Raw genomic sequence first — 12,125 nt, forward strand, 5'->3', positions numbered from 1 at the left:
ACCAGTAAAGTTGATGTTTAAATAGCCCTAGGCCTTGGCTAAACTAAACACGTGTTTCTTGTTTGTTACGGGAGTTTCAAGATTTTCACACTACGCGGCGCGAAGGTCGCGTAAGCCATTTGTGGTCCAAAAATTTCTCGACTGATATATCCAAGTGTAACTATTCTTCATCCAAGCTTAATCCTATTTAGTCTGACCTAAGCCTTTGACAGCGCCCCACCAGGCGTCGCTTTACCTCGAATCTATGACCTACCTCACTCACTTCAAAATTACAAGCTCCAGTTTGTAACCAGAGGTTAACAAACTTATGGAACATATGATTCAACATTTATCTGCATCCATTTTTCTATTGAATGTTTTCTTATACTCTGCAAGGAAGATTAAATGCTGTATGGATTGTGATTCTCAGGCAACGCGCCTGCACATATGAAATAAATAAACCAAACCAAAATCATGACTTTGAGAGTGAGACAAAAGGCAAGCGTCCGACTCCTAAGCCTTAGTGAGGTTATTTGCCCTGAAAATATCGATTGTACTTAAATTTTGAGCCGGAAGAAACATCGTGGTTTCTCAGCCATCGATTCGTTTACAAATATACAATGTACAAGTTACATTATGAAGAAGGGGTTGCATTGCATTTTCCAGACGCGTTTGTAAAGGCTGCTAACATAAGCCCATCGTATTCTTCATAAGTATGGGTCGAAATAATTGATTATAACCGCGGATCTTTTATAAAAGGGTAAAGGGCGACCCTGGTCTTGGATTTTCCAGAAACTGAAAACTTGCAGATACTTCATATAGGACAGTATTTATTTTTCAAGTCAAGTCCCTTACAAAATCCGTTCAATTCCTGGTAGCTTAGCTATTGATTTATAGTCTGCTACTACGAACATTCTCGTGACGTCACAGCCTCTTATCTCTTCCCTCGGTTTTAATATTTGCTATATTGGAAGTCGTCGGATCAGGCCGTACAATTTAGACTACCAATACTGACGTCACCTCCTCCTAGCTACTCCCCTCTTGGTACCAAACTATTAAAGGGTATAAAGCGTCTCCTGGTGGTGGATTTTTCTGTAACAGAGATCACCATAGACTACTGCGACATCTATCTCTACACGTAATCCAACTCGCAACTAGAACGGAAACCACAGAAGGTCATGCCCAGGGCTTACTATACGAGAAATCATTAAGGCCTACACAATTTGGTTTCGCGTGTGCTGGTACCCATACTTATGGAAAGTATTACGGGGTTATGATATTTGTATACGTCTCATACAGGTGTTGTTAAAACAGCCAGCGGGCAACTTTAACGAGGCAACCTGCAGATTCAGGGGAGATAGTTCTGATTTTAAATTTGATACTTTGCATATTTAATTTATAAAATGTCAACCTTTAAGGGCTGATACGAATCTTTATATTGATATCTAGCCAGACGTCCAGAAATTGAAGTATGTAACTCTGATTACACACTTCAGATTTTAGTCTAGACTGACTGCAGTTGCCTTTAAAAGCAACCAAACAAGAACACTGGGACTTAGCAGAAGGGGATAATGGAAGAAGGATGACACTCTGAATCCTGTTAAGTAACATGATTCTTCCCAGAATCACTGTTTTTGTGTTAAGTGATGTTGGGAAGAATCATGTTACAATTACTCCCTTTGTGGTTGGTACACTTCTCTCGAAGAGAAATATTATACACTTCTGCCCTTAGAAAACACTGAAGTAAGACACAACCCCGTTGCAATTCCAGTCTATCGAACAAATCATCCCCATTATGTATAGAAAGGAAAAAACCAAAAGAAGAAAAGATACTTTCACTACAGAAATCGGTTTTGTTTTTGTTATTTTTTGTTGTTTGGCCCCGTTTTTTCGATCACAGGGGGTCCATTTTGTCCACTGATACGGAAAACTACAGCTCATACGGGCCCCATAGACCTATTCAACCACACTTCCTGAGCTATCTGGGTCTAGTATTGTTCGAAAAAGAGATTTTTTTATATGTATTTCGTGAAGCAAGGACCAAAGAACATAAAAAGGCATTGAAAAGGAGTCTATGCAACGATAATGATGTTACAGAAAACAATACAGAACTAAAGTCGTTAGTTATTGAAGCTTCGAGATAAAGGTATCTCACAAGACATTGATTGTTACTGGGCGTTTTTTTGTGTTAACTACCAAGAACATATTAGATACATGAGAAAGTTGAAAGATAGAATTGGGTTGTTGGCCTAGCAGTCTGAATACATACAGCTAATTGGAATCATTGTGCAATCCATATATGCCATGTTAATTTCTATTGTGGGCCGGGCTAGAGAACTCACTATTTTGAGGCGTTTTTATAACTGTCGTTTCATTGGTTTGTAGCAACGCCAGGTCCTAGGTGCGTGCAAAGTTCTATGCGCTGCAAGATGGATTATAAATTCGCCCTGGTAAAATTCGTCATACATAGTGATTAGTTAGTCTAGCTCCTCCCACAAATCCGCCTTGATACGTTGAGTGAAAATGGTTGGCTACACAATTATTCCTAGTAGCTTTATGTATCCCGGGTAATATTAATATATTTAAATAGTAAGCCAACCATTTTCATATATATGTATATATATATATATATATATATATATATATATATATATATATATATATATATATGTATATATATATATATATATATATATATATATATATATATATATATATATATATATATATATATATATATAAATGACACCAGCATTTACTCCTCCATTTGCTTTCGTACAGTCAAAGCCATAACAGTGCCATTACCCTCCATATCATGTGAATAAATACCGAGCAACGTCTTTACCAGACACAACCCGTCTTTCAAATAAGGATTTGCAAGAATATTGATCACTATAGCTTTTTCATGAAAATATAATACACTTCCGATGCATCTTAGTATAATTCTTTTTATAAAAAAATATATATTGTGTGAAGGGTGCATGTTTCTGATAAGTATGCCATAAATTAAGGGGGATGTAACATTCTTTGTGAAATAAATTTTGAGTCGAAAATGTTCTACACTTCTATCTATGACATTTTGTTTGCCACAAGGGACACACTGTTTTCGAGTTAAGATTGCATCCAGAGTATTTTACGGATGACCCCTTAAATTTAATTAAGAAACTGATTAAGACAATTAATTTAATTAAGGGGTAGCGGTTTCTGAATTTTCCCTCCAAAACGTGAGACGCTCGCGGCGGTAGACGGCCGAACTAGATTCAAGCACCGCGGTCCGTGTTCCGCGGCTTTAGGTTGAGAGGAAAGGGGTAGGAAATATTTTTGGAACGCGACCAATATTTTCTCTCTAGTGTAGGCGCGATGGAAGCGGCATAAAATCCTCAAATTTGTTCACTAATGCCAGGATCTAGTACCATTGCTAGAGCTCTTTACTTCTAGTTTCATCTTACTTCTGATAGAAGTATAGAACATTTTAGACTCAAAATTTATTTCCCAAAGAACAACATCCTCCTTAATTTATGGTTCGCAGACTTATTGGAAACACTCTGCATACAGTATATAATTTTTTGAGTCAGCTTCAAGAGGGAATATTAAGTCTGGCGAACGTCTAATTTTTGTTTATGAATAATCAATCTAAGTCTGGTTGGCTGGTGGTTTCCCTTCTTGTCTATTTTGTTTGACAGGAGCTGTGCATGGCCTTAATTTCGTTTAAACCTCAAAAGTAACGCCAAACCATTCACTTTTAAAAAGCAGTTCTGAACTTCTGATCTGTTTTGGCAGATCAAGTAGCTGTATGCAATGTCTATCTTAACCCAAAACAAGTTAGCAACTTTGTAGTATAGGAATAAATAATAATTATGTTATGATATGTGTACATACATGTTTGGGGGAGTCAACTCTAAATGATTAACACGATAAGTTAACTTGTAATTAGCGTGAAGTACCAATCCTGTACTTAGATTTAACCAGGGATAGATTTAATTTTATAAGTAAGAATGGAGAACGGTTAGTATTTACTTCAGTCCGACTCATAGCCCAGTATGGAGCCCCTCTCTCCAACACGTAACGAAAAGTTTAAATTATCTTATTGGCTCACTTAAACTATGTTTTGATGACGTTGCTAACGGGACGGCGAAAAATACGTAATTCCTTTTTACCTCTGTTGCTATGACCCGCCTCTTCTTTCATACCCCCCCCCCGGTAACGTGGAAGGGGTCCGGGACTTCGGCGCGCACCCACATTACTCTGTTCTCCATTCCTACTTCTAAAATTAAATCTATCCCTGATTAAACTATTAGTTTTTTTCATTCTTTGAGAAACGTTAATTATGGAATTTTTACAATTAAAATATTATATTTATTAGTAACCGTATTTAAAATTTTATAAAATTGAAACTAGAGGTTATTTATATGGTCGATACACTGGGTTAGAATTTGTTTAATTTTTAATCGAAAGAGCGTATAAAATAATGAATATTATCAATTGGAACCATGTTTCTATCTTCAATATTAAAGAAGTTACGAGCAAGTAAGTTTCCGTAATGGATGGTACTACGCGTTAGGCCTCTACGTGATGTACTGCCTGGGGAGTACCTCTATTGGACGAACACCTCAGGTGGTACTAGGCATCCAATAGAGGTACTCCCCAGGCAGTGCTTCGCGGAGAGGCCTAACGCGTAGTTCCATCCATTACGGATTTAACTTAATTGCTCGTAACTTCTTTAATAATGTAGATAGAAACATGGTTCCAATTAATAATATTAATTATTTTATACGATCTTTCGATTAAAAAAGAAATTAAAATTAAAGCCCGGAGCATCCCTTTAAGTAATGCAAATTTATTTACTGTCACTTTATGTTTAACCTTCGTAATAGTATGTCAATAAAAAATAAATAAAGATCTTGTGAAAACTATGCAGTTATAATAAAAACTAAAAAACCCAATTGAATTCTATTCCCCTATTTGAGTTCATGCCTTTTTTCGTTACACTGAAGTTAGAAACCCGAGGAAACCACAAAAATCCTTCTGTATACATTTACAGACTGATCCAATGTAATATTTCCTACCTAAAATATTAAACCGCGTATATAGAATCCTCAGGCAAAGAGTTAGAGTGTTACGTCACGTGACCCTAGAACCGCGAATAGATTTTTTTTTATCCATCTTTCCGATGCAGTCCGTTGCCATGACAACCCCGGGATTAAAACCAACGTCAAATATCTGTGCATTTAAAGGTCACTGGCGGATTTAACTTCATGTAATGGTTTAGGTATTTTGTAAATATTGTAAAAATACCTTGTCTATTGGATTACTCAATGCTCATTTTAAAAATAGACCTAGGCTAATTAGGAACGTTCTAATTGTTTAAAGAAAAAATTCAGGTAACATAACATTATACCTTAAAAGAAGGGCTTCCTTTTTTAAATATAAAAGGAATTAAATATTAAAATTAAAATTAAATTAATTATCTCTTATTACAATATGATAATTAGTACATTTAATTAGTCTTAAAAACTATCAAGGACTACTGCGCCATTCCCCCGCCATTGGTTTGGTGTATGCGTCTGCTAGCGAGAACCTCTTACCCTTATAGGATTGGTTAAATTCACACAGGCTGAGATAGGTAAGAGTAAGTCAGGGCTAAGAGGTTCGGACTAGCAGACGCCACTCACTAAATCAATGGCGCTAGTCTTAAAAACTATCAAGGACTACTGCGTCATTCCCCCGCCATTGGTTAAGTGTCGTCTGCTAGCCCGAAACACTTACCCCTAAGGGATTGGTTGAATTTCCACAGGGTAAGATAGGTATGAGTAAGAAGGGCTAAAAGGTTCGAACTAGCAGACGCCACTCACTAAAACAATGGCGGGTGGCACAGTAGCCTTCGCTTTTTCGGTACCTTTTTAGAATGAACACCTTATATAGTATAAAATACCTTAATAAAGTAATTTTCCACTAATGAAAACGAATCACTTCAATACGTCCATGGATAACAAAATATTTATAATATATTTACAGGTATCTTGGGTTTGTTGTTGATCAATGCTAGTGACGAAAGAGCTCATATTCAAGACAGCGTTCGAGTTGTCGGTTTGGCATTTCAACAACTTGTTATGCGGGAAAACATAACGGCGGCTCCTACAGATTGCACCAATACTGGACGGGCGTGGGACACGGGTCTAAAGTTTGTAAAGTAAGTTTTACTTCCTTTTCCAGTCTCTGCGCATGCTCCGGAACCAAATAGACCTTTTACAAAAGTCGGTTGTAGACTAGGTCTACTCGTTCACGCGACGCGCAAAGATATCTTGTTTACATTCGGTTTGGCGGGGATTGGTCGATTGCTAATTTACTTCAATGTCACATGACTTCTAAGTTAAAATACGTAAGGCGTCACGTGACGTTCGGGGTGACGGTTTCTACACTTCCAACCCTTTGTTGCCCAGAAAATGTCAACTTATAGATTCAAAGTTAAAGATATCTATGTATTCCTTCTTCAAACAATAAGCGTTTTGTTGGACAGGTAACCTTGAAGCTTTATCTAACGTCTTTGGGTCTTAACCTTACTTCAAGTAGACGACACTGAAACCCCGCCCATTTCGAAATGGGTCTATATGTATAGTTAATACTCGATGACATTACACCACCCAATCTTAATCTTTTAAAGTATAAAACGGAACTTTAGTTTCAAATAGTAAGGCTAATACGTCCAGACAGAATTAATCAAGTTTTATTTCGTCTGGGTTAAAATATTTGGCTCATCTTAAAACGAGTGCGTGGGAGTCAAGAACACATTTCCCCCCCCCCAATGTACAGGAAAATTCCTCCTTCCGATTATAAGAGTAAATAACAACGAACTAACTTGACCAGGAGTATGAAAGTTATAGCAGAAGTTTAAGCATGTTGTTGCTATCTTGAAGGACGGAAAGGTGGAGTGGATACCCCCATACTTATAACGTTGCCTCTGTACCCTCCTCTATTGAAAGGTCCTCCCAGCATCCTCAGTGGCGTTAAGGTAGGGTCGTACAGTACCGAATCGTAATGGACGTACCTTTACGATCTATCTTAAAAATACAACCTTGTTCTGATACAAATACAATGTCGCTACGTGGCAAGGTAACTTGAGAAAATACTAATATGGCTACGTGGCAGCACTTAACAAAAAGCCTACCCTAGGGTAGGGTCAAGAAGCTATATCTAGTTTACTAGGGAGAAGGTATAAGATGCCTGATTATGCCATAGTCCCAATCCCTTTTCAAAATACAAGAGGGGACGTAAAAGGAGGCCGGGCTATTTCACCTCTCCTCAGTCGGAAAATATGACTGTAATTTTCGTCATTCGCGTCGCATTGACGTGAGTTTTCAAGAACCAATGAGATGCTGGTTGTAACTTAGAGGCGGGGATTAACTTCGGACCTACGTAACGTTTGGACTGGAGATAAAGTTTGATATGTGGCGCGAATTTATACCTTCTCCCTAGTAAACTAGACATCGCTTCTTGGTAGGGGCGTGCGTAAGGTTCATTGGGGTAGTTTCGGTCCCCATCATCATCATGTTACCACATTTCTCCCATGCTTTCTTACTCATTTTAAACAGTAAACCCCAACGCTCTACAATGACCAAGGGTTAAAGTAAAACACTTAAGTCACTCCTTGGTAAAAAAGGAGGTATACAGTTTTTATTCCTCGTATCTTCAAGTCCCATGGCGATTATGTGTCGTCTGTAATCCTTTTATTTTTATGCTTGGCGCATTGGGAATGTTTGAAGATGATCGCCAAGCGGAATCATTTTTCTAGGGGTTTTGCTACACTCCATATTTTAACGATAACGACTGTGGATAATTATTTTATTATGCAAAAGAATTAGGGATGCCGCTAAGGCTTAGGCTTAAGCCTTAGTTCGCCCCTCATAAATGTCAAGGGTAAAACAAGGAGTTAAAGACTAGAGCTATGAATATAAACGATGCCTGGATGTTTTTCTCTCTCGTTACTACACTAGAAGTTGAAAATTATGTTTACATAATTATCTAATGCCAAGGCTTCGGCAAACAGAAAGAAAAACCGATTTTCCTTACGAAACGAAACGTTACTTAATTTTTTATCAACGATTTCAGGAATAAGCTTATAAGATATGTTCACCATAAGTTTGTTAATATGTGGTCATGACAAACTGGAGCTTGTAATTTTGAAGTGAGTGAGTGAGGTAGGTCATAGATTCGAGGAGGTAAAGCGAGGGAGCCCTGGTGAGGCGCTGCTGTCAAAGGATTAGTAATGCAGATTAAATAGGACCTAGATGGAAGTCCTGCAAAATTAACCACCGAGTGTAGGACTTCAATTGACTCGCTTCCGTCGTTCTCCTTCTCGAACTAGCTCGAGATGTAAGTCTCTAGAGATAGCATTGCGAAGTATATGTAGCGTCATACTTATGGAACATATCTTATAAACTTATGGTTCTTCATACAAAAAGATTTTATTTTATACAGCATAAGATTCGATTTCAAAACGGGCAAAATAGAAAGAAAATCTCTGGTTTTCCTCAACTCAACCTCGTCGCAAACAATCCATTACAATTTATACATTCTCACTTGACTATGAAATAAAACAATACACCATATCATAGCCCCCTAATAAACTCGATGTCAACTGATACTGAAGAAAGAGTATATTTACTGGAGCTTAGGTTACGTTCAGGGCAATTCAGGCTACGGGCTATCCCCACTAGGGCTCGAGTACCAGCTAGGGCTTGAAAACCAAACCCTTTTTTATACACCGGAATCGTTCAATTCATAAAGTGAATTCCCGGAAAATGTTCTTGTCCCTTTGCGTCGCCCATCAGATGAACTTTTCTTAGATCGCAGACTTAGGTATCTATCTAGGCCTACGCTTGGGCTACTTCTCTTTATAAATGGATCGAGTGCTCAGAATCTATCGAACCCCCAAAAGATCCAGGACGGAATGCAAGGATTTTCGTAATTGATTTCTTGACATATTTTAGCTGAATCAGATTGGTTATTAAATAGAAGTTATGAACAGCTATAATTCTATCACAAATAATAGGACATTTTGATTAGTCTAAGGGACACCGTTTCAAGTCTAGATTGTTCTACATAGTATTTTACGGATGACCCCTTTAAATTTAATTAAGAAACTGAACGAAAATTATTGCTAATTTAATTAATTAAGGGGTCATCATTAAAACATTCCAAATATAACTAGAAAACTGTGGCCCTTTGTTATATCATAAGTATATGTTCCATAAGTATGCCTACCTATATACTTCGCAATGCTAGAGATGTGCTGAGAGCCAGTTCGAGGGAGTACGACGGAAGCGAGAATTGAAGTCCTACACTCGGTGGTGGTTAATTTTGCAGGACTTCCATCTAGGTCCTATTTAGTCTGTACTAAGCCTTTGCCAGCAGCGCCTCACCAGGTCTCCCTCGCTTTACCTCCTCGAATCTATAACCTACCTCACTCATTCACTTCAAAATTACATGCTCCACTTTGTCATGACCAGAGATTAACAACCTTATGGTAGGAACATATCTTACGAACTTATGGTTAGACTAATCAAGAACATTTTTGGCTCAAAATCGTGCACCCAAAGAACATACCCCTTAATTTATGCCAAACTTATCGGAAACACCCTGAATTTTGATTTAATATACTTCCGCAATGACGCACTTCGATTTCGTTGCACTTTCACGGTTCAGTAACTGAAGAGGGAACGATTCAATAATCGCGAAGAACACTTGGTACTATATTTAAGTTACTTAAATAAATAAGATTATATTTTCTAAAAATCCTTAGAACTAATTCTTCAATGAATAGATTTAAAGTAGAAAATGTAAGATCTTTTAATTTTTTTGCAGTTATATGAAAAAACAGACTCTACTCTATGGAAAAACTGGTCACGTGGCTTTTGACGACAAAGGTGACCGCCTGGACAGCGATTATGACGTCGTTAACATAGTTAATGGACAACCAATTACAGTTGGACATTACACATTTTCTAAAGTATGTTAAAGAGAGATTTAAACTTTAGAGGAATTATTATATATTTGAATATTTTTAATTTGATTAATTAGTTATCAATGAAACTCGAACTCTCTCTTAACGTCAAAGATATCATTTGGCCTGGCAATGTAACAGCAGCCAAACCAACGGGACACATAATACCGAAACATCTTAGGGTAAGTGTGCCATTTGGTCTTACATTACCTTTTTTTCTTATATGTTACATGTACGAGACACATTGATCATGATTAAGAAGAAAGCAGTTTCTTTCTCCACATAAGTCAGATACACTATCCCTATAATCAATGGCGTGATGAAACTACAATCCCTAAGATCCAAAACGTTATCCCTAAAGTCGGGAATACTATCCCTAAAAATAAATCATAGGGGAAAAATAGCAACCCTACAACAGTGTTTCCCTAAGATCAAATTCATGATCAAAATATTATCCCTACAATTCCGAAACGTTTCCCTTAAGTCGGGAATACTATTCCTAAAATGAAGTACGTGATCAAAATAGTATCCCTAAAATCCATGCTATAATCAAAATATCATCCTTGCGGACTAAAAGTCATCCCAATAATTAAAATATTACTCCTTTATGCTATACACAGTATAACTTTCCAACAAGTCATATACAAATTCCGCTTATTCTAGTTTTGCCCCATAAATTTAATTTCGTAACTAAAATTTCGTAACGCTCTCAACTTCTGGTCAGTATAAATAAGTTTTAAAATCCGTTTAATCGTTAAGTAGCCAGTCTTCTCAGAATCACCGAGGCGAATCTTTTGGTGTCTATAATCTGCCATCATAAGTTCATAAGATATGTTCCTACCATAAGTTTGTCACTGGTTACAAACTGGAGCTTGTCATGAAGTAAGTGAGGTCGAGGTAAAGCGAGGGAGGCCTGGAGAGGGGCTTTTCAAGTTTTAGTACAGACTAAATAGGACCTAGATGGAAGCAACCGAGTGTAGCCAAGAAGCGATATCTAGTTTACTAGGGAGAGGGAATAAGATGCTTAAGTATTCGCGCGCCATAGTCCCAGTCCTCCTTTCAAAATACAAGTGGGGGTACGTAAAAGGAGGCCGGGCTATTTCGCCTCTCCTCAGTCGGAAAATATGACTGTAATTTTCGTCATTCGCGTCGCGCTGACGTGAGTTTTCAAGAACCAATGAGATGCTGGTTGTAATTTAGAGGCGGGGATTAACTCCGGACCTACGTTTTAACTGGAGATAAATCTAGAAATATGGCGAATTTATACCTCCTCCCTAGTAAACTAGATATCGCTTCTTGCAGGTGTAGGACTTCAATTGACTCGCTTCCGTCGTTCTCCTTCTCGAACTAGTTATCTCGAGCTGTAAGTTTCTCAGTAGCAATACGAAGTATAGGTAGTGACATACTTATGGAAGGAACATATCTTATAAACTTATGCTCGTATTAAGCACTCTTTAAGGTCCCTTAATTTTCCAGTCTGTATAAGATCAGCGTCCCAGTGTAACGTGATAGGACTATAAATTGGCACTGATCCAGGAAAAAGCTGGAACAACCAAACCAAAACCGATAAGGAGTCATCGAGAGGATATAACCCGTTGGCTCCCAAAAATTATCTTCATATATATGAAAGAGCTGATAAGCTATAAGCGCGAAAATCGATTTGGACAATTTCGTTCAGAACCTTAAGAGGGAAAGATGGTGAGCCAACCCTATCCGTGTTACGAGCAAAAGTAGCCCCATAAATCGTCAACCGCCCATCCAAGTCTTTCACCGCCCACCCCATCTCCTTTTAAATGGGATGGCTTTGAGCACACGTTGATAATACGGAAGTTATCCCCAAATACTCTACTCAATTGGACATGGGAAAAATATTGGAAATAAACCTTGCTCAATCTAATCTGGTTAAGGATATTTTGGTCTATAGGACCGTCCTGATAAAAGGTCAAAATTGCCATGATCTACTTTCTAATTTGATAACTCTAAAAGCTCCACGGTTTTATAGCTGTTTATCAGTGTGACACCAGGGAACCCAACCAAGAATTTAAATATTTTATAGGAAAAACAGGAATTTTTTTTAGGAATTATAGGATTTTATAGGAGAAAAAATTCACGTGTTTTTATAGGAAAAATATGAAATTTTTTTAGG

At 37.6% G+C, this 12,125-nt stretch overlaps 1 protein-coding gene across 5 annotated transcripts in view; it reads left to right on the forward strand.

Moving 5' to 3' along the window:
* Nmdar1 (glutamate ionotropic receptor NMDA type subunit 1) overlaps positions 1 to 12,125 on the forward strand; it is a 69,005-nt gene that overhangs the window by 48,767 nt on the left and 8,113 nt on the right. For all 5 annotated transcript variants that reach the window (XM_089857496.1, XM_089857497.1, XM_089857494.1 and 2 more), the window contains exons 7-9: positions 5,995 to 6,169; positions 9,841 to 9,985; positions 10,057 to 10,161. In XM_089857496.1, coding sequence (XP_089713622.1) covers positions 5,995 to 6,169; positions 9,841 to 9,985; positions 10,057 to 10,161 — 425 coding nt within the window. The remainder of the gene's footprint in view (positions 1 to 5,994; positions 6,170 to 9,840; positions 9,986 to 10,056; positions 10,162 to 12,125) is intronic.

This window comes from Phalangium opilio, unplaced genomic scaffold, assembly GCF_054372755.1.
Source record: "Phalangium opilio isolate 3A_F unplaced genomic scaffold, DU_Popi_V2 ptg000217l_1, whole genome shotgun sequence".
Lineage (NCBI taxonomy): Eukaryota > Metazoa > Arthropoda > Arachnida > Opiliones > Phalangiidae > Phalangium > Phalangium opilio.